General features: G+C 48.2%; 2 protein-coding genes across 3 annotated transcripts; one reads left to right on the top strand and one right to left on the bottom strand.

Moving 5' to 3' along the window:
* The first annotated feature begins 54 nt into the window (after positions 1-54).
* Positions 55-6,833, top strand: LOC116352746 (cyclin-Y-like protein 1). The gene is made up of 10 exons (XM_031813308.1): positions 55-928; positions 1,918-1,992; positions 3,632-3,672; positions 3,805-3,902; positions 3,991-4,026; positions 4,363-4,414; positions 4,506-4,625; positions 4,942-5,108; positions 6,021-6,183; positions 6,335-6,833. The coding sequence occupies exons 1-10, from the start codon at positions 766-768 to the stop codon at positions 6,449-6,451; spliced, it is 1,032 nt and encodes a 343-aa protein (XP_031669168.1). The 5' UTR covers positions 55-765; the 3' UTR covers positions 6,452-6,833.
* Positions 6,834-7,620: 787 nt separating this feature from the next.
* On the bottom strand, positions 7,621-11,036 carry LOC109885172 (frizzled-5-like). Of its 2 annotated transcripts, none has more exons than XM_020477034.2 (2): positions 10,708-11,036; positions 7,621-10,513 (listed from the first exon to the last, which is right to left on the bottom strand). In XM_020477034.2, the coding sequence occupies exon 2, from the start codon at positions 10,495-10,497 to the stop codon at positions 8,707-8,709; it is 1,791 nt and encodes a 596-aa protein (XP_020332623.2). In that variant the 5' UTR covers positions 10,498-10,513; positions 10,708-11,036; the 3' UTR covers positions 7,621-8,706. The 2 variants fall into 2 exon arrangements, with proteins under 2 accessions (XP_020332623.2, XP_031669072.1); XM_031813212.1 differs by having other exon boundaries at positions 10,819-11,036.
* Between the last annotated feature and the right edge of the window lie 14,698 nt (positions 11,037-25,734).

The following is a 25,734-nucleotide window of genomic DNA, read 5'->3' as shown; positions in this document are numbered from 1 at the left end:
CAATCTCTGTCAAATAACAATTATTAATCTTGGTAAACAGCCAATGGTAATTGACGTGCGTCAAAATGGGCCGTTCTTGAGGGCGTTCCTTCCTAGTTGGCTTTGGCTGGAGTGGGAATCAGCTGTTAGCAGGCTAGCTAGTCGTCTCAAATCTGAGCATTATACATTTCTGTGTACGGTGAACGACCATACCTAGAACATTTGCTGAGACGAAGGAATTCGGAATATTCTCTGACTGTAATGCATCGCAAGAATAGCTAGATCAAGTGGACCGGCATAAATAGCCAGTTAGCTGACGCCTGGATTAGCGTTAGCCGGGTCTAGGGCTAGCTAGCAAACTACGTCTGGTTTATGAAGACCAGATTTATGTTTTTTAACGTATCAGCTGTCTAGCAGCTTCAGCTAGGCTTTTTAAAACCGAGTATAACGTGTTGCCATTAACGGTTAAACCGGTGTCCTAGCGTTGCCAGCCTTTGGTTTAGTTTAGTGGTCAAGCCTGTATCTGGCCGACGTATCAATGCGCTACTCGCCATGCCTTTGCGCACACGCCCTGAAAAATATAGGGATTCAACTGTTCAGTTTGAATTGTGTGTTGTAGATATGAACCCCGATATGTGGCTGCTACTCATGTATTTAAAATTGAATGTGTCATTTTGAGACCAGACATCACTGACAGTGGTTCTGTCTGATGTTATAGACGAGTGGACGGTTCTTTCAGATATCTGGGGTGTAGTCAGTAGTAGGACTTTAGCAAATTGTTTAATCATGGGGGCTACAGTGTCATGCTGCATGTCCCCCGGCGGGAGTCCAAAACTTGCAAGGAGAGCAGTCGAGCTCGACGACTACCCAATAACCACCACTGGCGACGACGTAAGCGAGGACACGGGCACCTATCTGCAGCACATCAGCGATAGAGAGGTCCCGGATGGTAGGTGTACTTTTCGGATAAGCTGGAGTGGAGGGTATACGTCATGGTCACGCCTCTCTGAACAGCCAAGACATGCATGAAAGGGGAAAGGAAGATATTGTTTGCTGTTAACGCACACATCACACATCAGTTTATGACCTGTTGCACTATTGATTGTTCAGTCATATTGGTTCAGCTATTCCAAGATATCCTGCAGAGTATCTAGCATTGATTTTGCTTCAGCTATAGCCTGCAGAGTATCTAGCATTGCTTTTGCTTCAGCTATAGCCTGCAGAGTATCTAGCATTGCTTTTGCTTCAGCTATAGCCAGGTAGTTTAGTGGTTAGAGCGTTGGGCCAGTAACCAAATGGTTGCTGGATCGAATCCCCGAGCTGACAAGGTAAAAATCTGTCATATGCCCCCCCCCCCCCCCCCCCTTTTGCTTCAGCTATAGCCTGCAGAGTATCTAGCATTGCTTTTGCTTCAGCTATAGCCTGCAGAGTATCTAGCATTGCTTTTGCTTCAGCTATAGCCTGCAGAGTATCTAGCATTGCTTTTGCTTCAGCTATAGCCAGGTAGTTTAGTGGTTAACCCCGCACCTCTCTGATTCAGATGGGCTGAGTGAAATGCGGAAGACACATTTCAGTTGAATACATACAGTTGGCAAACTGACTAGGTATCCCCCTTTCCCAGAGTATAGTGAGTGTCATGTCAAGTCACAAGGTGCACCCCCAGGAGTAATGATCTGTAATCAGTCAGTAGTATACTGTATCTCACTCTGTTTTCAGATACACATGTTGCATATAGTTGGGATACGTGTGCATTTCTTGTGGTGTTGGTGATAAAATAGGTGTGCATTTCTTGTGGTGTTGGTGATAAAATAGGTGTGTATTTCTTGTGGTGTTGGTGATAAAATAGGTGTGTATTTCTTGTGGTGTTGGTGATAAAATAGGTGTGTATTTCTTGTGGTGTTGGTGATAAAATAGGTGTGCATTTCTTGTTTCTTCCAGAATTGGCGCAGGAGTCCAACCCATCCGATAATGCCAGAGCCAGCACAATCTTCCTCAACAAGTCTCAGACTGATGGTAAGTGTGTAGCGGTATTGTTAAATGGGTAAATAAAATCATTTTAGTTCTGGTGCCAGGCAGGCAGGTATTAACCCTGCTGAAAGGCAAATAATAGGATAGATGGTTCTGCTACCAGAAACGCACATCAGCAGAAGAGACTGTCTAGACTGAAGACTGTTGGTCAGATGGCAAGTAGAAAGGATAAGACACCCTATAAAACACATGTCACTGCACAGCGGTGACCCAACCAAAAATACCACCTACAATAATAATGGCAGAGCAATTTAAAAGGCAACTTCATAGAAACAATTGACAAGAAAGAACCCACTCATAACCCTTAGAGAATTTGAAGTATTCGGTATTACCTCCCAGTGAGGGGGGGGGGGGGTGTTCTACTCTTCTTGGCCAAATGTCAATAGTTCCACACCAAATCAATACAGTTCAAACAACAACCTCCCTTTAACTACAATGTCAACCCAAACATGTCTGGCAGGTCAGTAGTAGTCCAGTGCCACTGAACATCAAAGGGACTGCATTGGGGAGAAGAGGAGTGCTGCAGTGTAGAGCACAGAGAGGAGGGGGTCTTGGCTGTTGCACAGATTGTCCGTCGGATACACCTGATGGTTGGTTTGTTTGTCAAAGCTTCGCAACAATGTTGCTACCACTCCATGTGATCAGTGACAGGAGCGCTCCCAAAAGATACACCCCCCACTTAGAGAGCTCACACCGGCGTTCCACCCCCCACCTAGAGAGCTCACACCGGCGTTCCACCCCCCACCTAGAGAGCTCACGCCGGCATTCCACCCCCCACCTAGAGCGCCCACACCGGCGTTCCACCCCCCACCTAGAGCGCCCACACCGGCGTTCCACCCCCCACCTAGAGCGCCCACACCGGCGTTCCACCCCCCACCTAGAGAGCTCACACCGGCGTTCCACCCCCCACCTAGAGAGCCCACACCGGCGTTCCACCCCCCACCTAGAGAGCCCACACCGGCGTTCCACCCCCCACCTAGAGAGCCCACACCGGCGTTCCACCCCCCACCTAGAGAGCTCACACCGGCGTTCCACCCCCCACCTAGAGAGCTCACACCGGCGTTCCACCCCCCACCTAGAGAGCTCACACTGGCGTTCCACCCCCCACCTAGAGAGCCCACACCGGTGTTCCACTTCAACACTTTACAAAGTAAAGCTGAAAAATGAACAAGACTTCTGCAGAGTTGCACACAGTGTCAAACTGCCGCGCCAACCGAGAGCTCTCCACAGAGCGCCGGAAGAGCTATCTTTATCTCCCCCTTCCTGACTGTTGATGCGCTCTTAAAGTGGCAGTGCACAGTAAAGGCTCCGTGCAGCATGTTGCCACAAGTGGCATGAGGATCTTCTACTTCTCATGGCTGTATCCTCTGGTTATCATGGAATGGTGCAGATAGAAATGTCATGAATAGAGTTGACATGATTTCTTAATCTACATGTCAGATGGGCACGCTTGTTCTACGTAATATATTTCTTTATCTGAACGTCCCACAACGTTGTGCCATGCAGATCACGTCCTAGATCTGGTCTGGACAACAGGAGAGTCTAATGGTCACAGTCAGATAGTTGTTCAACACGTTCAGGGAACTACCTGACCTAAGATTTGTCTGACTTGTTTCCCCTCCAGTGCGGGAGAAAAGGAGAAGTAACTACTTGAGTAATCATCACGTGAGTAAATCTGTCCAGTCGAGTGTTACTATGGCTACCCATGGACATCCACTGATACTAATGCAGAGATGTCAGGAAGTGATGCTATGTTTTTCCCTGTTCCATGGACTAACAACTACTCCCTTTTCCTAGACGTCTCCTGGGTTATCTAAAAAGTACAGCTCCTGCTCCACAATATTCCTTGACGATAGCACGGTCAGCCTGCCCAACCTGAAGAGTACAGTCAAATGGTGAGACCTCCTTACCTCCACACACACGGCAGAGCAGAAAAGAGGCGGTCATTGTAAGGACTCACTGTCTTGTCTCTCTCTGTTCCAGTGTCACGTTGGCGATATACTATCACATAAAAAACAGGTAGGTTCTATCGGTCGTTCATCTCATGAGGAAAACGGTGAGGAAAATGATATAGACGTGGTGAGGTAAATGGAGGGGTTTTGTGGTGATGATTTGTCATGACATGGTATCATGGTAATGAAGGTGTGTTGATTTGTCATGACATGGTATCATGGTAATGAAGGTGTGTTGATTTGTCATGACATGGTATCATGGTAATGAAGGTGTGTTGATTTGTGTGACATGGTAACATGGTAATGAAGGTGTGGTGACATAGTAACATATTATGGGAGTGGACTTTCTCTGTGTGTGTGTGGGCTTGTAGCAGTAGTTTTCAGTCTTTTTCTTTTCCCTCAGGGATTCAAACCGTTCTCTGGACATTTTCGATGAGAAGATCCATCCATTAACGGTGAGTAGGTGGAAGAAGATACTGTATGTCTGTGTGTGTGTGAACACCAAACCTCCTGTCAGACTGACTGGCCAGGCCTCCTCTTCCTCAGAGAGAGAAGGTTCCAGAAGACTACTACAGCGTGGACCCTGAACACAAGCTCATCTACCGTTTTGTCCGCACGCTCTTCAGCTCGGCCCAGCTGACTGCTGAGTGTGCCATCGTCACCCTGGTACGTATGCCATCGTCACCCTGGTACGTATGCCACCAGTCTGTTGCCCTACCAGTCTGTTGCCCTATCACAGGGAGTTTCACTTTGGGCATGTTTAGTAGTTAAATGTTGTGGCGTGTTGAGAGCTGACGTGAGTAAAAGAGATGCTTGTTCTGCATAATAATCTATTGTCTCCTGCTGAACACCTGGCCCTGGTAACGGTGTTACTGTGTGTCCAGCAGTGTCCTGCTGAACACCTGGCCCTGGTAACGGTGTTACTGTGTGTCCAGCAGTGTCCTGCTGACTGTCTCATTTACTGTGTCCATTCTTCCCCAAGGTGTACCTGGAGCGTCTGCTGACCTACGCTGAGATGGACATCTGTCCCTGCAACTGGAAGCGTATCGTACTGGGAGCCATCCTGCTGGCGTCCAAGGTGTGGGACGACCAGGCCGTGTGGAACGTAGACTACTGCCAGATCCTCAAGGACATCACCGTGGAGGACATGTCAGTGTCCCTCTGTCCTGTCCACTCACCTGTCCCCCTGACTGCTCACCTTCAAGTCACCCCAACCTTTAGGCATTAGATCTGAGGGTTGGATAGGTGTAAGCAAGAGGGACAACTACCATCATCCTTACAGCTCTCCAATCCTCTCATATCTAAGTGCTTAGGGCAGGGTTATTCAACTCTGACCCCACGAGGTCTCGGAGCCTGCTGATATTCTGTTCTATCTGATCATTAATTGCACCCATCTGGTGTCCCAGGTGTCTCAGTCCCTGATTTAGAGAGAATCATCTAAAAAAGCAGTGTGAAGTGGCTTGGAGGTCCAGTTGAATTTGAGGGGTGTCAGGGTTGTTTTAGGATTCAGGCTGTGGGTCTCCTGAGCCCCTGGAGTGGCATAAGGCCCCCCCTTCTTACCACTGGGCTTTGTGTGGCACATCCTTGTTCAAAGGACTATATTAATACAATATAATAGATTGATGCCGCTGACAAAGGTCTCCATAGAAGTGTGCAGGAATTTATTGTTTTGGCTCACCCAAGAGTGAACTGTGAATAAAAATATATATCTCAATATTATGAGGCGCATTGTTAAATTGGAATGTTGCCATGTGGGTCAAAACTCATCTTATGTAAATCAATAAAATTAGATTTTGATTTTGACTTGCTGGCCAGGTACATCTCAAAAGTCTTCCCTCGATTCCTTGCGTCCTCAGTCCTCTCCCCGAGAACTCACTTCCCTCTGACGTTTTGAATAGGAGGCTGGGAGAGTATGGAGGATAAGACTGCTGAGATTTACGCTCTACCCCTCTCTCTACCTGTATCTCTCTCTCTACCTCTACCTCTCTCTACCTGTACCCCTCTCTCTACCTGTATCTCTCTCTCTACCTCTCTCTACCTCTCTCTCTCTACCTCTCACAGGAATGAGATGGAGAGGCACTTCCTGGAGCTGCTTCAGTTCAACATCAACGTGCCGGCCAGCGTCTACGCCAAGTACTACTTTGACCTGCGCTCCCTGGCCGACGACAACAACCTCAACTTCCCCCTGGAGCCACTTGACAACCAGCGAGCCACTAAACTGGAGGTAAGGAGAGCTTCTAGAACAGCAGGAATGAAAACACTGCTACTTGGCAAGAGGAGTTTAATGGTTGTCCTGGTTGACTTGGTCCTGTTCAGAAACAACCCCAGCCCCTACTCCCCTACTATCATGTATTTACTAAGTGTTGTGTTCCCAGGCTATCTCCAGACTGTGTGAGGACAGATACAAGGATCTGGGCAAGGTGACCATAAGGAGGTCCCTCAGCGCAGACAATCTGGTGGGTGTCCGAACCACCCACGCCGTGCTGTCCTAAAGCTGGACCTGCTACACACACACACACACAGGACAGGCTGAGGATGCACCGAAGGTCTTCCTAAACTAGACACTCACTGGCACCATCGACACACACAGCTGGTCCCAGATCTGTATGGTGGCAGCTCCACCACTGATACTTACTCATACACTCCAGATCTGCAAGAAGGGTTGGAGTGACTGACACCACACACTGACCATGGTGACGAAGCCTCTAACTACCCTGTGGTGTAGTTTGGCGCACGGACGGACAGATGGTGACGTAGGACGGTTTTCTTTGCTTACTGTGTAGGCCCTTTAGCTGGGAAATGTATCGGTTTTTAATTGAACATATTTTCAGTTGCTGTTTATTTCAAATAAACTGTAATAAACTATCAAATCTGTGTAAGGTGTGATGTTATGGTGTCAGTCCCGGGTTTACTTTAGCCTGTCTGGGGTGTCAGCTGGGTGGGGTTGGCAGTTCTGGGTTTACTTTAGCCTGTCTGGGGTGTCAGCTGGGTGGGGTTGGTAGTTCTGGGTTTACTTTAACCTGTCTGGAGTGTCAGCTGGGTGGGGTTGGCAGTTCTGGCTTTACTTTAGCCTGTCTGGGGTGTCAGCTGGGTGGGGTTGGTAGTTCTGGGTTTACTTTAGCCTGTCTGGGGTGTCAGCTGGGTGGGGTTGGCAGTTCTGGGTTTACTTTAGCCTGTCTGGGGTGTCAGCTGGGTGGGGTTGGCAGTTCTGGGTTTACTTTAGCCTGTCTGGGGTGTCAGCTGGGTGGGGTTGGTAGTTCTGGGTTTACTTTAGCCTGTCTGTGGTGTCAGCTGGGTGGGGTTGGCAGTTCTGGGTTTACTTTAGCCTGTCTGGAGTGTCAGCTGGGTGGGGTTGGCAGTTCTGCAGCTGTTCTATTGGTTTCATGTGTCAGGTTCAGCTCAATCAAGCCCTGTATTTGAAATGACTTCAAATAAATTGGTCTGATTTATATTTTCCCATCGGTTTTTCATAGATCTGACAGGACTAGACTGGAGAAGCGTAGGCTCCATAAGCGGTCTGATGGGTGTTTAGAATCAGACCAACCCACAACAGAACATACTCCAGATTCACACATTTATTATTCTCTACCTGGGTTACAGGCTACATGCCAGAATTGGACAAGGCAATAAAAATAAATAAAGAGAATTGCATGTACACTGATCCATTCAGTTGATTTATTAGGTATTTAAGACAAAGGCCATTCGATAAATGGGATGCTACAGGTAGATTATGGTTAACACATTTGCAGAGAAAAAAACAAGATTGTCATTTCACAATGTGCTGCTGTAATTACTAGAACCCACCACATGGAGGTAGAAGAGGCTACAACAGTGGTCTCTAAAGTGGCAAGTTGCACCTTTTAAAGAGGCACTTCAGTCTCAATAGGTGGTCCAGGTAAGTAATCACAGCACAAGTGGTGGTGGGAGGGGGGGCTGTATTGCTCCTCAAGCAAGGGGGAGAACGATAATTATGGATTCCAATCAGACCAACTCAGTTAACACTATTTTCCTCATTCTCACCCTTTGTATACTTGATCTCAATTTAACAGGGAAGTAAAACATTGAGTGGTGACACCTCTCAATTCATCTGGACTTTTTTAAAACTGACTTCATATTAAAATCTGCACATAAATGGGTAGTGAAATTCCTTCATCCTAACAAGGCGTTACCGTGTCCATAAAAATTTAAAGAGTGAAATGTCCTTTTTAGGAAGGCCACTTTAAATAAAATGACAAATAGCAATTCTCCATCTTTATTACGTATAGAAGAATACCATGCCACTTATCTCCAGGTTAATGACATGACTGATTGGATTCCTAACCATTACGTTTCAGGTTATGAACACCTTTTAAAAAGTTCCAACTTCAGGGGAAATCTGCAATGAGTCTAGAATGAGAACTAGGAAATAATACAAAATACTCATATTGCCACAATTTGTTTAAACATGTCCTTATGTGAAGACAATAGTTTACATAATTTACAATCTGTTCAATAAGTTAATTTAACATCCATCTAGTTTCCGTCAGCCACTGTGGAGCACCATGAGTCTGACAAACATCCATCCAGTCACTCTCTGTGGAGCACCATGTGTCTGACAAACATCCATCCAGTCACTCTCTGTGGAGCACCATGAGTCTGACAAGCATCCATCCAGTCACTCTCTGTGGAGCACCATGAGTCTGACAAGCATCCATCCAGTCACTCTCTGTGGAGTACCATGAGTCTGACAAGCGTCCATCCAGTCTGGTCACACAGATGGGTGCGACAGGGACTTGTGCTCAGACTGCGAGGGGAGCAGCCCGGTGCGTGTCGTGAGGGATGTGCTGGCCTCGCTGTATACTGACGCGCTGGACGGTTTGTTGCCCCAGCAGGGACATGAACAACAGCACCTCCCCAGGAACCTCCTCCACGACTCCAGAGTCTTCCCCGACCACACCCACACCCCCGAGGTGATCCCCACCACCAGGCTCATAAAGTACTTCAGCATGAAGATGGCGTGGTCTGGCCCTAGGCTTAGCCTCTCTCTCTCAGCCTGGCAGGAGCAGGAAAGACCCCTGTCCCACTGCGGCCTGAGGTGCTGCTCGTACACCAGACAGGCCACCACCACCGCGGCAGGGACCGTGTAGAGGACGGTAAAGAGGCCCAGCCTTAACATCAGCTTCTCCAGCTTGTCCGTCTTGGTCCCCCCCTGCTTGATGACGCTGCGGATGCGGAACAACGACACAAACCCCGCTAGGAGGAAGAGGGAGCCTGTGAAGAGGTAGACCACCAGGGGAGCAAGCACGAAGCCCCGCAGGCTCTCCACACTCTGGTTGCCCACGTAGCATATCCCTGCCACAGGGTCTCCGTCAGCAGCGCTCAGGGCCAGCACGGCGATGGTCTTGACGCTGGGCACCAGCCAGGCGGCCAGGTGGAAGTACTGCGAGTACCCGGCGATGGCCTCGTTGCCCCACTTCATACCCGCCGCCAGGAACCAGGTGAGCGAGAGCACCACCCACCAGATTGCGCCGGCCATTCCAAAGAAGTAGACCAGCAGGAACACCAAGGTGCACAGGCCGGCAGGGCCCGAAGCGTCGTACAGCACGTGCCCGCCGTCCTCGGAGCACGCCACGCGCTCGTGGCCCGCCGCCAGCCGCACCATGTATCCCAGGGAGATGAAGAGGTAGCAGGCAGCCAGGTAGACGATAGGCAGCTCGGGGTAGGAGAAGCGTTCGCGGTCAATCAGGAACGTGACCACCGTAGTTAAGGTTGAGACGAAGCAGAGGACCGACCACAGGCCGATCCAGAGGGAGGTGAAGGCGTGTTCGTCCGGGGTGAAGTAGGGCTGACGGCAGGGCTGGGCGCAGTTCTCCACGGGGCCTGTGTGGACGCCGCGGCCGTACAGTGAGCGGGCCTCATGCTTGACGGACACCAGGGGGTGGCGACAGCGGCAGCCGCGTTGTTCACAGTCCTGGTGGTGGTGACTGTGGTGGGGTTTGGGCAGGAGATGCGGCCTGCGGCGGGCTGGGTTGCGGTAGGGGGCCTTGGGGGTAGGCTTCGGGGGGAAGGCCGGGCCTGGGGACAGAGTAGTGGCGTCACTGCTGTTCCGGTCCATACAGAGGAGGTCAGCATCACCCAGCTCTGGCAACCCCTCGCAGCTCATCCTCTCGGGCCATTCAAACCCATACTGGCTCATCAGGGGGGAGCAGCCGCGCTTGGCCCGCTCGCACACGGAGCGGCACGGGGGCAGAGGCTTGCGATAGTCCGGGATGCAGATTGGGGTGTACATGCTGCAGAGGAAGAAGAGCAGGTCAGGGGAACAGTGGATGCGCACCAGCGGCCAGAACTGGTGCACCTCCAGCCCCACCTCGTCCTGAGTGTCGTGGTTAAACTGGTTGGGCGTGTAGGTCAGGTTGTAGCCGATGCCTTTGCACATGGGGACCGTGATGGGTTCACACACGATGGCCTTGGAGGCAGCGCGCACCGGTAGTGCGCGCATCAGCAGGAGCAGGCACAGAACGCTGATGTAAATTGGGCAGATGTACGTCATGGTCGCCATGGAAGCTCCTCCAACACTGTGGATTCCCACAAAAAAGATACTTGAGGTTATTGGGCAGGAAATGCGCTCTGACCGTTTGAAACATTGTATTACTGTTTCTATGTTCTATCAATAATACACCCAATGCACTTTGGGTGTGAGTCTTATTCACTCACACGTAAAGGCTAAGAAATACAGTGATGAAACAAGTTGATCAAATGTATAACTCACCAAGTCGATCACACGGGAAAATGTAAGCTACCTCATCAATATGCAATGCCAATCAAAGAGAGAAGCGCCATCTGATAAATATTGCCAACACTAAATTCACTCCCAATGTACCTTTAGGAAACGCGCCTCCGGTGCAATCAAATAAAGTCCATTTCGACTCGACAATGCAGACGGAATTTCAGACAGCAACGCCTAATCCTTGCGCCACACTTTTTCTTTAAACAATATTTAGTGAAACAGCCTCCTGTTCTCAGAAAAAAAAATCTACACTCCACGACTGTCTTCCCTCGTGCGTCTTCTTGCTCCGGCTCCTAACCATACCGAATAACAACACCTTGGCCGCTTACTATGGACAGCCACGCCCACATGGCTGCGTCCTCTCCAATAGGAATCTGCTTACACCCTGAACGACTCAATCAGTACATTCTTTACCCATAACCTACTTATCACATAAAGTAATATCATTCCTTATTTTTATAGGCCTACAATCTAGGTAACATCACCAGTAAAGTTAGACAGTGTTTAAAGTAGTGTTGTGACCAACTCAATCCATTCATTCCTTTGACCATAACCTTATCAGACAACTGTATACATTCTATATGACCTCACACCTACAATGTTTTATCAAGAGTAGTGTTTGATTAGTGTTTGATTACTAGTTAAGTCAATTTCAATTGACCCCCCCCCCCCCCCCCCCCCCTTGCCCTCAGAACAGCCTCAGTTATTCAGGGCATGGACTCTACAAGGTGTCTAAAGTGTTCCACAGGGATGCTGGCCCATGTTGACTCCAATGCTTCTCACAGTTGACTGGAAGTCCTTTGGCACACATAGGAAATTGTTGAGCGTGAAAAATCCAGCAGCGTTGCAGTTCTTGACACAAACCTGGCACCTACTACCATACCCTGTTCAAAGGCACTTCAATGTTTTGTATACTCAGTGTATGTGGACTGCAGTGTGCTAGTTCAACTCTGCACATAATCAGACATATATTTTTGTCCTAAACTACAGACAGAATATCAAACAGGTAGGTCTACTTGAACACTTGGGCTATGCTCCTATAATTAATCTGTGTGTTTGTCCTGTGTGGGCTATGCTCCTATAATTAATCTGTGTGTTTGTCCTGTGTGGGCTATGCTCCTATAATTAATCTATGTGTTTGTCCTGTGTGGGCTATGCTCCTATAATTAATCTGTGTGTTTGTCCTGTGTGGGCTATGCTCCTATAATTAATCTGTGTGTTTGTCCTGTGTGGGCTATGCTCCTATAATTAATCTATGTGTTTGTCCTGTGTGGGCTATGCTCCTATAATTAATCTATGTGTTTGTCCTGTGTGGGCTATGCTCCTATAATTAATCTGTGTGTTTGTCCTGTGTGGGCTATGCTCCTATAATTAATCTGTGTGTTTGTCCTGTGTGGGCTATGCTCCTATAATTAATTTGTGTGTTTGTCCTGTGTGGGCTATGCTCCTATAATTCATCTGTGTGTTTGTCCTGTGTGGGCTATGCTCCTATAATTAATCTGTGTGTTTGTCCTGTGTGGGCTATGCTCCTATAATTAATCTGTGTGTTTGTCCTGTGTGGGCTATACTCCTATAATTAATCTGTGTGTTTGTCCTGTGTGGGCTATGCTCCTATAATTAATCTGTGTGTTTGTCCTGTGTGGGCTATGCTCCTATAATTCATCTGTGTGTTTGTCCTGTGTGGGCTATGCTCCTATAATTCATCTGTGTGTTTGTCCTGTGTGGGCTATGCTCCTATAATTAATCTGTGTGTTTGTCCTGTGTGGGCTATGCTCCTATAATTCATCTGTGTGTTTGTCCTGTGTGGGCTATGCTCCTATAATTAATCTGTGTGTTTGTCCTGAATGGTTGATGCCTCTATAGGTGCTTGGATCTGTCCTGGCATGGTTCTCCCTTCCATTGATTTGGTCTCAGTGCATAGTTACCTAGATTGCCAAACTAAACATATGGGTGTTCTGAGGTTATTCTGATCAGAACTGAAGATAAAGTCCTCTACAAATAAAATGACAAATCAATTCTAAATGAAAAACTGTTGGTTACATGTCCTATGTCAGGTTGAGTCACACTGTGTTGAGTTGAGAGTTACTGTTGGTTACATGTCCTATGTCAGGTTGAGTCACACTGTGTTGAGTTGAGAGTTACTGTTGGTTACATGTCCTATGTCAGGTTGAGTCACACTGTGTTGAGTTGAGAGTTACTGTTGGTTACATGTCCTATGTCAGGTTGAGTCACACTGTGTTGAGTTGAGAGTTACTGTTGGGTGCAGAAGTCTGGAGCCCAGTGAGGGATGGATAGAATCTACTCTGTTACGTGCATGTGAATGTAGGTGTGTTGACATGCTTGCTTGTACGTGCATTTGTATGCACCAGAGGAGGCTGGTGGGAGGAACTAAAGGAGGAAAGGCTCATTGTAATGGCTGGAAAGGAGTGAATGGAACGGAGTTAAACACATGAAACATCAGGCTCATTGTAATGGCTGGAAAGGAGTGAATGGAACTGAGTTAAACACATGAAACATCTGGTTCATTGTAATGGCTGGAAAGGAGTGAATGGAACGGAGTTAAACACATGAAACATCAGGCTCATTGTAATGGCTGGAAAGGAGTGAATGGAACTGAGTTAAACACATGAAACATCTGGAAACCCCACGTTTGACTCCGTTCCATCAATTCCAATCCAGCCGTTACAATGAGCGCGTCCTCCTATAGCTCCTCCCACCAGCCTCCTCTGGTATACACGTATGTGTGTCTATCTGTGAAAGGACGACCCTATGGGCTGCGCTGGTTCGTCGCTGTCTCTCTGTGTCTCCTGCTGCCCTCATTGTCCAAGGCTCTTTTGTTTTCTGTTTCTGATGGCATCTCTCAGGCCTCTTGTCGTTAGGAGACTAGATGAGCGCCTGATTGCTCTGCGGGCCACTGGACAATCACAAAGAGAGCTTTGCAGCTCGCTACAGTTGAGCCATTGTGGACATGGCCCCTGGACTAATTGGCATTGACAATTAAGCATGTTGGAATACAAGGTCCGTTTCTCAGCAGAGGAAGGAGGGAAAATGGGCTGAGTCAGATAGTTCAGTACATGCAGTACAGTATACACACAAGCAGACACAAAACACACACACACACACACAGAGGCAACACACACACACACACACAGGCAAAACACACACACACAAAACACGCACACATACATATTCAAAACACACACACACATACACACACAAGCACAAACAGAGGCAAAACACACACACACATACATGCAAAACACACACACACACAAAACACACACACATACACATTCAAAAAACACACACACAAACACACACACACACACACACACACACACACACACACACACACACACACACACACACACACACACACACACACACACACACACACACACACACACACACACACACACACACACACACACACACACACACACACAGAGGCATTGTGGAAAACTGAAAAAGGACAAACCAATGAACCGTTCACTGAGGGAAAACGCAGCGCACACACATATCATACAGGACAGTACACACTCACTTGCATTGTTGAAAAATCTATGTACTGTTCACTGAGCTGAAATCCCACAACAGGCCACAGTGAAGACTGGAGTGCTGTGAGCAGTAGTAAAACCAGTATTTATCTCAACCTGCAGTAAGGCAGGCCTGTAGGATCAAAGTGTGGTAGCTGTCTGACATCATGACGTGACAGCTCTAGGTGATTGAGGGACAGTCTCAGTGTTCACAGGGAACGGAACTACAGTAAACATGAGTATGGATTCAGTTGAAACATTCACACACAGCCATCCATTGTGTTCAAGTCTGCTTGGAACATGGTGATATCATTTAGCAAAGAGGTTCAAAGGTGGAACTTGAGATCTAACAAGTGAGCAACAATGCCCTCATGCCATTCTGACTGATTTATGGGTATCGTACAGTGTATAGCCCATGGTGGCGACCCAAATGATTCCCTATATAGTGCACTAGTTTTGACCAGGGCCCAATAGGGCTCTGATCAAAAGTAGTTCACTGTGAAGGGAGTAGGGTGCTATTTGGGATGCAGGCAAGTCTACTCTGCAGCCAATGCCAGCGTTGGTGTGATTAGTGGACTATTTATTTATGTCTCTAGGGTGTGTCTGACACAAGTACTGTATGCTATTACTCATTGAACAAATCCACATCCTGGACATCAGCTGATATGATACAATAGAATAGGACTTTGTTAGTCTTCTACTTCTTGTCTCCGGGGCTCAGCGGCAGGAGACGGTACCTCAGAAAGCCCCAGGGCTCAGCGGCAGGAGACGGTACCTCAGAAAGCCCAAGGGCTCAGCGGCAGGAGATGGTACCTCAGAAATCCCCAGGAGACGGTACCTCAGAAAGCCCCAGGGCTCAGCGGCAGGAGACGGTACCTCAGAAAGCCCCAGGAGACGGTACCTCTGAAAGCCCCAGGAGACGGTACCTCAGAAAGCCCCAGGAGACGGTACCTCAGAAAGCTCCAGGAGACGGTACCTCAGAAAGCCCCAGGAGACGGTACCTCAGAAAGTCCCAGGAGACGGTACCTCAGAAAGCCCCAGGGCACAGATGCAGGAGACGGTACCTCAGAAAGCCCCAGGACACAGCGGCAGGAGACGGTACCTCAGAAAGCCCCAGGAGACGGTACCTCAGAAAGCCCCAGGGCTCAGCAGCAGGAGACGGTACCTCAGAAAGCCCCAGGAGACGGTACCTCTGAAAGCCCCAGGAGACGGTACCTCTGAAAGCCCCAGGAGACGGTACCTCAGAAAGCCCCAGGAGACGGTACCTCAGAAAGCCCCAGGAGACGGTACCTCAGAAAGCTCCAGGAGACGGTACATCAGAAAGCCCCAGGAGACAGTACCTCAGAAAGCTCCAGGAGACGGTACCTCAGAAAGCCCCAGGAGACGGTACCTCAGAAAGCCCCAGGAGACGGTACCTCAGAAAGCCCCAGGAGACGGTACCTCAGAAAGCAGAAACCTTATGGTTGACATTTTACCTTCAACTTGTTATTGCCCGGTCCGGGACTCTCTGAAAAGGTCCTAGCAGTCCCTTCCCATGGAGCATACTGTGTAAGATGCAGCTCTCTCTCTCTCTCCCTCACTATCTCTCTCTTTCACACACACGCACACACACACACACACACACACACACACACACACACACACACACACACACACACACACACACACACACACACACACACACACACACACACATACACACACACACACACATACACACACACATACACACACACACACACACACACATACACACACACACACACACAGGCCCTGGGGACTGAGCCCTCAGTAGTCCAGTCTTTCTAAACCAGAGGCCCTGGGGACTGAGCCCTCAGTAGTCCAGTGTTTCTAAACCAGAGGCCCTGGGGACTGAGCCCTCAGTAGTCCAGTGTTTCTAAACCAGAGGCCCTGGGGACTGAGCCCTCAGTAGTCCAGTCTTTCTAAACCAGAGGCCCTGGGGACTGAGCCCTCAGTAGTCCAGTGTTTCTAAACCAGAGGCCCAGGGGACTGAGCCCTCAGTAGTCCAGTCTTTCTGAACCAGAGGCCCTGGGGACTGAGCCCTCAGTAGTCCAGTGTTTCTGAACCAGAGGCCCTGGGGACTGAGCCCTCAGTAGTCCAGTGTTTCTGAACCAGAGGCCCTGGGGACTGAGCCCTCAGTAGTCCAGTCTTTCTAAACCAGAGGCCCTGGGGACTGAGCCCTCAGTAGTCCAGTGTTTCTGTGGGAAGAGCAGCAGTGTGTACACGCCTCACTGACTGCCACAATACCAGGGTCACTGAAATACGGAAATAAAAGTATCTAATGAAGTTTCTCGAAGTTGACGCTTCGATGCAACTGTGCTCTAACTGAAGAACAGGAGGAACGGTTTGGCAGGGAGAGGGAGGGGAAAGATGGGGGGGGGGACTTCCCAGAGTAACGAGAGAAGAGAGGGCAAGCTTTGATGTTGGAGCAACGCTGTAGTGTAAACTTTTGATTTAAACATCCCCGTATCCCATAACAACTCGCTCCCTCCCATCCTCCCCCCTCCTCCTTCCATACATTACCTTCAGTACCACTTCCTCCATCCTCCCCCCTCCTCCTTCCATACATTACCTTCAGTACCACTTCCTCCATCCTCCCCCCTCCTCCTTCCATACCTTACCTTCAGTACCACTTCCTCCATCCTCCCCCCTCCTCCTTCTATACATTACCTTCAGTACCACTTCCTCCATCCTCCCCCCTCCTCCTTCCATACATTACCTTCAGTACCACTTCCTCCATCCTCCCCCCTCCTCCTTCCATACATTACCTTCAGTACCACTTCCTCCATCCTCCCCCATCCTCCTTCCATACATTACCTTCAGTACCACTTCCTCCATCCTCCCCCTCCTCCTTCTATACATTACCTTCAGTACCACTTCCTCCATCCTCCCCCCTCCTCCTTCCATACATTACCTTCAGTACCACTTCCTCCATCCTCCCCCCTCCTCCTTCCATACCTTACCTTCAGTACCACTTCCTCCCTCCTCCCCCCTCCTCCTTCCATACATTACCTTCAGTACCACTTCCTCCATTCCCATTCCCCTCCAATCCAACCTTAGTCTAAGCATTGTTTGTTGGAGAGCCAGACCCCTTCAAGTGGTTTCTCCTTTCTTCTCTCTTCTCTTTTATCGAGCCTCCATGAATAAGAAGCCTTTGAATTCATCTTTGATGAGGCCTTAAAACCCGGCATCCCGTTATTTATGGAAAAGCTTCCACATCACATGCATGTTTGTATGTGTACAGGGACATCCATTAGACGTTAGGCATCGGGAACATTAAACGATAGTGTTGTACAAATGGTTTGATCAGCTGCATGGATTCACCACTGAAATGTTTGCTTTTGATAACATCTGGAAAGGCTTATATTGCTTTGAACATGAACATACATGCACACTCATATGAACAGATACACACACACACACACACACATACAAAACGCTGTGTTTTTGGTGTTGCAAATGGGTGTTTCTAATTTGAATGCTTCTCAACGCTTCTAATGATGGGATTAGATGTAGTGTTTGACAGAGAGGCGAATGGTCATCTGTTTCCCAAAGCTTCAGCTTGAGTAGAGAACAGCAACAACCCCTACAGCCTCTCTCATCTCAGTAAGGGGACTCACCTGGCCTGCGTGATGCTGGGATCAGAGGAGGAGGAGGAGGACAGGGGGAGAGGAGAAGGACAGGGGAGGAGGTGAGGAGGAGGAGAGGACAGGGGAGGGGAGGAGGACAGGAGGAGAGGACAGGGGGAGGAGGAGGAGGAGGACAGGAGGAGGAGGAGGAGAGGAGGACAGGGAGAGGAGGAGGAGGAGGACAGGAGGAGGACAGGGGGAGGAGAGGAGGAGGACAGGGGGAGGAGAGGAGGAGGACAGGGGAGGAGGTGAGGAGAGGAGGAGAGGACAGGGGGAGAGGAGAAGGACAGGGGAGGAGGACAGGGGGAGGAGGACAGGAGGAGAGGAGAGGAGGAGGAGGAGAGGACAGGGGAGGGGAGGAGGACAGGAGGAGAGGACAGGGGGAGGAGGAGAGGAGGAGAGGAGAAGGACAGGGGAGGAGGTGAGGAGAGGGGGAGAGGACAGGGGGAGAGGAGAAGGACAGGGGAGGAGGACAGGGGGAGGAGGACAGGAGGACAGGAGGAGAAGGAGGAGAAGGAGGAGAAGGAGGACAGGGGGAGGAGAGGAGGAGGACAGGGGGAGGGGGAGGAGGAGGAGAGGAGGACAGGGAGGGGAGGAGGAGGAGGAGGAGGAGGAGGAGGAGGAGGAGGAGGAGGAGGAGGAGGAGGAGGAGAGGAGGAGAGGGGAGGAGAGGAGGAGGACAGGGGAGGAGGAGAGGAGGACAGGGAGAGGAGGAGGAGGACAGGAGGAGGACAGGGGGAGGAGATGAGGAGGACAGGGGGAGGAGGAGAGGAGGAGGACAGGGGGAGGCGGAGAGGAGGAGGACAGGGGGAGGAGGAGAGGAGGAGGAGAGGAGGAGGACAGGGGGAGGAGAAGAGGAGGAGGACAGGGGGAGGAGGACAGGAGGAGGACAGGGGGAGGAGAGGAGGAGGACAGGGGGAGGAGGAGAGGAGGAGGACAGGGGGAGGAGAGGAGGAGGACAGGGGAAGGAGAGGAGGAGGACAGGGGAAGGAGAGGAGGAGGAGGAGAGGAGGAGAGGAGAAGGACAGGGGAGGAGGTGAGGAGAGGGGGGAGAGGACAGGGGGAGAGGAGAAGGACAGGGGAGGAGGACAGGGGGAGGAGGACAGGAGGAGAAGGAGGAGAAGGAGGAGAAGGAGGACAGGGGGAGGGGGAGAGGAGGAGAGGAGGACAGGGAGGGGAGGAGGAGGAGGAGGAGGAGGAGGAGGAGGAGGAGGAGGAGGAGGAGGAGGAGGAGGAGAGGAGGAGAGGGGAGGAGAGGAGGAGGACAGGGGGAGGAGGAGAGGAGGACAGGGAGAGGAGGAGGAGGAGGAGGACAGGAGGAGGACAGGGGGAGGAGATGAGGAGGACAGGGGGAGGAGGAGAGGAGGAGGACAGGGGGAGGCGGAGAGGAGGAGGACAGGGGGAGGAGGACAGGAGGAGGAGAGGAGGAGGACAGGGGGAGGAGAAGAGGAGGAGGACAGGGGGAGGAGGACAGGAGGAGGACAGGGGGAGGAGAGGAGGAGGACAGGGGGAGGAGGAGAGGAGGAGGACAGGGGGAGGAGAGGAGGAGGACAGGGAAGGAGAGGAGGAGGACAGGGGGAGGAGGTGAGGAGGAGGCCAGGGGGAGGAGAGGAGGAGGAGAGGAGGAGGACAGGGGGAGGAGAGGAGGAGAGGAGGAGGACAGGGGGAGGAGGAGGAGAGGAGGAGGACAGGGGGAGGAGAGGAGGAGGAGAGGAGGAGGACAGGTGGAGGAGAGGAGGAGGACAGGGGGAGGAGAGGAGAGGAGGAGGAGGAGGAGGACAGGTGGAGGCGAGGAGGAGGACAGGGGGAGGAGAGGAGGAGGAGAGGAGGAGGACAGGGCGGAGGCGAGGAGGAGGACAGGGGGAGGACAGGTGGAGGCCCTCTTTGTTTTGTTGTTGTACTAATTTGACATTTTACAGATTCCTGTGTCATCAAGTTCCTCAAGTGTGGTAATTAAGAGCAGCAGGTCACTCCTGAATGAGGCCTAAATGCAAACATGGCCACTGCCAATCAGCTGCAGGCAGGGGGTGGAGGGGCTGTGGTAGACACACAGGACTCTCCCTCTCTCTTTCCCTGGGGAATTGTTATGGGAGAGAGAGAGGTTTTAACTTCAGTTCATGGAACATGGGACCAACACGCTAAATGCTGCGTTAATATTTTAGTTCAGTATAAAAAAGAAAATAGGAAATACAGACACGACACACTACGAATATTGAGCTCTCTGGAAATGGTTTATGCTCATGGAAAAACAATCGGATAGACCGTCATAGCCTTTCATTGTATATGATTGTATATGAATTACTGTAATTGGCTTTTGAAATATAAGAGAAACGACTAAATGTGAAATGTAAATGAAACTTTCTCCAAAGTCACATATGTTTTGATGGAGAACTGCATTACGCATTGGTCTTATCCTCATACCTGCCATATGTTTTGATGGAGAACTGCATTACGCATTGGTCTTATCCTCATACCTGCCATATGTTTTGATGGAGAACTGCATTACGCATTGGTCTTATCCTCATACCTGCCATATGTTTTGATGGAGAACTGCATTACGCATTGGTCTTATCCTCATACCTGCCATATGTTTTGATGGAGAACTGCATTACGCATTGGTCTTATCCTCATACCTGCCATATGTTTTGATGGAGAACTGCATTACGCATTGGTCTTATCCTCATACCTGCCATATGTTTTGATGGAGAACTGCATTACGCATTGGTCTTATCCTCATACCTGCCATATGTTTTGATGGAGAACGCATACGCATTGGTCTTATCCTCATACCTGCCATATGTTTGATGGAGAACTGCATTACGCATTGGTCTTATCCTCATACCTGCCATATGTTTTGATGGAGAACTGCATTACGCATTGGTCTTATCCTCATACCTGCCATATGTTTTGATGGAGAACTGCATTACCGCATTGGTCTTATCCTCATACCCTGCCATATGTTTTGATGGAGAAACTGCATTACGCATTGGTCTTATCCTTCATACCTGCCATATGTTTTGATGGAGACCTGCATTACGCATTGGTCTTATCCTCATACCTGCCATTGTTTTGATGGAGAACTGCATTACGAATTGGTCTTATCCTCATACCTGCCATATGTTTTGATGGAGAACTGCATTACGCATTGGTCTTATCCTCATACCTGCCATATGTTTTGATGGAGAACTGCATTACGCATTGGTCTTATCCTCATACCTGCCATATTGTTTGATGGAGAACTGCATTACGCATTGGTCTTATCCTCATAACCTGCCATATGTTTTGATGGAGAACTGCATTACGCATTGGTCTTATCCTCATACCTGCCATATGTTTTGATGGAGAACTGCATTAACGCATTGGTCTTATCCTCATACCTGCCATATGTTTTGATGGAGAACTGCATTACGCATTGGTCTTATCCTCATACCTGCCATATGTTTTGATGGAGAACTGCATTACGCATGGGTCTTATCCTCTACCTGCCATATGTTATTGATGGAGATCTGCATACGCCTTGGTCTTATCCTCATACCTGACCATTAGGTTTTGATGGAGATCTGGCATTACGCATTGGTCTTATCCTCATCCCTGCCAATATGTTTGATGGAGAACGGCATGACGCATTGGTCTTATCCCTATACCTGCCATATGTTATTGATGGAGATCTGAATTACGCATGGTCCTTATCCTCTATAACCTGCCCCATATGTTTTGATGGAGACTGCATTACGCATTGGTCCTTATCCTCATACCTGCCATATGTTTTGATGGAGAACTGCATTACGCATTGGTCTTATCCTCATACCTGCCATATGTTTTTGATGGAGAACTGCATTACGCATTGGTCTTATCCTCATACCTGCCATATGTTTTGATGGAGAACTGCATTACGCATTGGGTCTTATCCTCATACCTGCCATATGTTTTGATGGAGAACTGCATTACGCATTGGTCTTATCCTCATACCTGCCATATGTTTTGATGGAGAACTGCATTAACGCATTGGTCTTATCCTCATACCTGCCATATGTTTTGATGGAGAACTGCATTACGCATTGTCTTATCCTCATACCTGCCATATGTTTTTGATGGAGAACTGCATTACGCATTGGTCTTATCCTCATACCTGCCATATGTTTTGATGGAGAAACTGCATTACGCATTGGTCTTATCCTCATACCTGCCATATGTTTTGATGGAGAACTGCATTACGCATTGGTCTTATCCTCATACCTGCCATATGTTTTGATGGAGAACTGCATACGCATTGGTCTTATCCTCATACCTGCCATATGTTTTGATGGAGAACTGCATTACGCATTGGTCTTATCCTCATACCTGCCATATGTTTTGATGGAGAACTGCATTACGCATTGGTCTTATCCTCATACCTGCCATATGTTTTGATGGAGAACTGCATTACGCATTGGTCTTATCCTCATACCTGCCATATGTTTTGATGGAGAACTGCATTACGCATTGGTCTTATCCTCATACCTGCCATATGTTTTGATGGAGAACTGCATTACGCATTGGTCTTATCCTCATACCTGCCATATGTTTTGATGGAGAACTGCATTACGCATTGGTCTTATCCTCATACCTGCCATATGTTTTGATGGAGAACTGCATTACGCATTGGTCTTATCCTCATACCTGCCATATGTTTTGATGGAGAACTGCATTACGCATTGGTCTTATCCTCATACCTGCCATATGTTTTGATGGAGAACTGCATTACGCATTGGTCTTATCCTCATACCTGCCATATGTTTTGATGGAGAACTGCATTACGCATTGGTCTTATCCTCATACCTGCCATATGTTTTGATGGAGAACTGCATTACGCATTGGTCTTATCCTCATACCTGCCATATGTTTTGATGGAGACTGCATTACGCATTGGTCTTATCCCATACCGGCCATAGTTTTGATGGAGAACTGCATTAGCATTGGTCTTATCCTCATACCTGCATAGTTTTGATGGAGAACTGCATTACGCCATTGGTCTTATCCTCATACCTGCCATATGTTTTGATGGAGAACTGCATTACGCCTGTCTTATCCTCCTACCTGCCATATGTTTTGATGGAGAACTGCATTACGCATGGTCTTATCCTCATACCTGCCATATGTTTTGAGTGGAGACTGCATTACGCATTGGTCTTATCCTCATACCTGCCATATGTTTTGATGGAGAACTGCATTACGCATTGGTCTTATCCTCATACCTGCCATATGTTTGATGGAGAACTGCATTACGCATTGGTCTTATCCTCATACCTGCCATATGTTTTGATGGAGAATGCATTACGCATTGGTCTTATCCTCATACCTGCCATATGTTTTGATGGAGAACTGCATTACGCATTGGTCTTATCCTCATACCTGCCATATGTTTTGATGGAGAACTGCATTACGCATTGGTCTTATCCTCATACCTGCCATATGTTTTGATGGAGAACTGCATTACGCATTGGTCTTATCCTCATACCTGCCATATGTTTTGATGGAGAACTGCATTACGCATTGGTCTTATCCTCATACCTGCCATATGTTTTGATGGAGAACTGCATTACGCATTGGTCTTATCCTCATACCTGCCATATGTTTTGATGGAGAACTGCATTACGCATTGGTCTTATCCTCATACCTGCCATATGTTTTGATGGAGAACTGCATTACGCATTGGTCTTATCCTCATACCTGCCATATGTTTTGATGGAGAACTGCATTACGCATTGGTCTTATCCTCATACCTGCCATATGTTTTGATGGAGAACTGCATTACGCATTGGTCTTATCCTCATACCTGCCATATGTTTTGATGGAGAACTGCATTACGCATTGGTCTTATCCTCATACCTGCCATATGTTTTGATGGAGAACTGCATTACGCATTGGTCTTATCCTCATACCTGCCATATGTTTTGATGGAGAACTGCATTACGCATTGGTCTTATCCTCATACCTGCCATATGTTTTGATGGAGAACTGCATTACGCATTGGTCTTATCCTCATACCTGCCATATGTTTTGATGGAGAACTGCATTACGCATTGGTCTTATCCTCATACCTGCCATATGTTTTGATGGAGAACTGCATTACGCATTGGTCTTATCCTCATACCTGCCATATGTTTTGATGGAGAACTGCATTACGCATTGGTCTTATCCTCATACCTGCCATATGTTTTGATGGAGAACTGCATTACGCATTGGTCTTATCCTCATACCTGCCATATGTTTTTGGAGAACTGCATTACGCATTGGTCTTATCCTCATACCTGCCATATGTTTGATGGAGAACTGCATTACGCATTGGTCTTATCCTCATACCTGCCATATGTTTTGATGGAGAACTGCATTACGCATTGGTCTTATCCTCATACCTGCCATATGTTTTGATGGAGAACTGCATTACGCATTGGTCTTATCCTCATACCTGCCATATGTTTTGATGGAGAACTGCATTACGCATTGGTCTTATCCTCATACCTGCCATATGTTTTGATGGAGAACTGCATTACGCATTGGTCTTATCCTCATACCTGCCATATGTTTTGATGGAGAACTGCATTACGCATTGGTCTTATCCTCATACCTGCCATATGTTTTGATGGAGAACTGCATTACGCATTGGTCTTATCCTCATACCTGCCATATGTTTTTGATGGAGAACTGCATTACGCATTGGTCTTATCCTCATACCTGCCATATGTTTTGATGGAGATCTGCATTACGCATTGGTCTTATCCTCATACCTGCCATATGTTTTGATGGAGATCTGCATTACGCATTGGTCTTATCCTCCGTTCTCTCTCTTCAGACACACAGGCAGGTAGCAAGAGACATTTTAACATACCAATTAGGATCTGGCTAAAAAATACTTGAATTACTTGAAAAAAAAGAATACTTGAATTACTTGACACATTGGAAAGAATTAACAAAAAAACAGAGCAAACTAGAATGCTATTTGGCCCTAAACAGAGAGTACACAGTAGCAGAATACCTGGCCACTGTGACTGACCCAAACTTAAGGAAAGCTTTGACTATGTACAGACTCAGTGAGCATAGCCTTGCTATTGAGAAAGACCGCTGTAGACAGACCTGGCTCTCAAGAGAAGACAGGCTATGTGCTCACTGCCCACAAAATGAGGTGGAAACTGAGCTGCACTTCCTAACCTCCTGTCCAATGTATGACCATATTAGAGACACATATTTCCCTCAGATTACACAGATCCACAAAGAATTCGAAAACAAATCCAATTTTGAATAAACTCCCAGCAGCAATATTTGCATCACAGCAGCAATATTGTGACCTGTTGGCACAAGAAAAGGTAACCAGTGAAGAACAAACACCATTGTAAATACAACCCATATTTATGCTTATTTATTTTCCCTTGTGTTCTTTAAACCATTTGTACATCATTCAACACTGTATATATACATAATAGACATTTGTAATGTCTTTATTGTTTTGAAACTTCTGTATGTGTAATGTTTACTGTTAATTTGTATTGTTTATTTCACTTTTGTATATTATCTTACCTCACTTGCTTGGCAATGTTAACATGTTTCCCATGCCAATACAGCCCCTGGAATTGAATTGAATTGAGAGAGAGGATGGCATTTTTCAACAGTGATTGTTTTTTTTTTTCTGTGGGCTCACTGGCCACCAGGAGAAACACAAGCCCCTGGTTTCTGCTTGAGAGACCAACACACTAACTAACAGTTAGCAATACAAGAATCATCTCCCCTCCCCTGCCACTCTCATTGTCTTGGTGTGTTTAAGAAAAGCTGTCTCTAATGAGGGGCTA

Source organism: Oncorhynchus kisutch, unplaced genomic scaffold (assembly GCF_002021735.2).
Source record: "Oncorhynchus kisutch isolate 150728-3 unplaced genomic scaffold, Okis_V2 Okis05a-Okis16b_hom, whole genome shotgun sequence".
Taxonomy (NCBI): Eukaryota; Metazoa; Chordata; class Actinopteri; order Salmoniformes; family Salmonidae; genus Oncorhynchus; species Oncorhynchus kisutch.
The sequence above is the reverse complement of the archived record's forward strand: the minus strand, read 5'-3'. Positions and strand labels throughout refer to the sequence as shown.

Coding starts and splice junctions, on each gene's coding strand:
- LOC116352746 (XM_031813308.1), top strand. CDS start 766: ATGGGGGCTACAGTGTCATGCTGCATGTCCCCCGGCGGGAGTCCAAAA. Junction 4,626..4,941: donor AGTGTGCCATCGTCACCCTG/GTACGTATGCCA, acceptor TTCTTCCCCAAG/GTGTACCTGGAGCGTCTGCT. Junction 6,184..6,334: donor AGCGAGCCACTAAACTGGAG/GTAAGGAGAGCT, acceptor TTGTGTTCCCAG/GCTATCTCCAGACTGTGTGA.
- LOC109885172 (XM_020477034.2), bottom strand. CDS start 10,497: ATGGCGACCATGACGTACATCTGCCCAATTTACATCAGCGTTCTGTGC.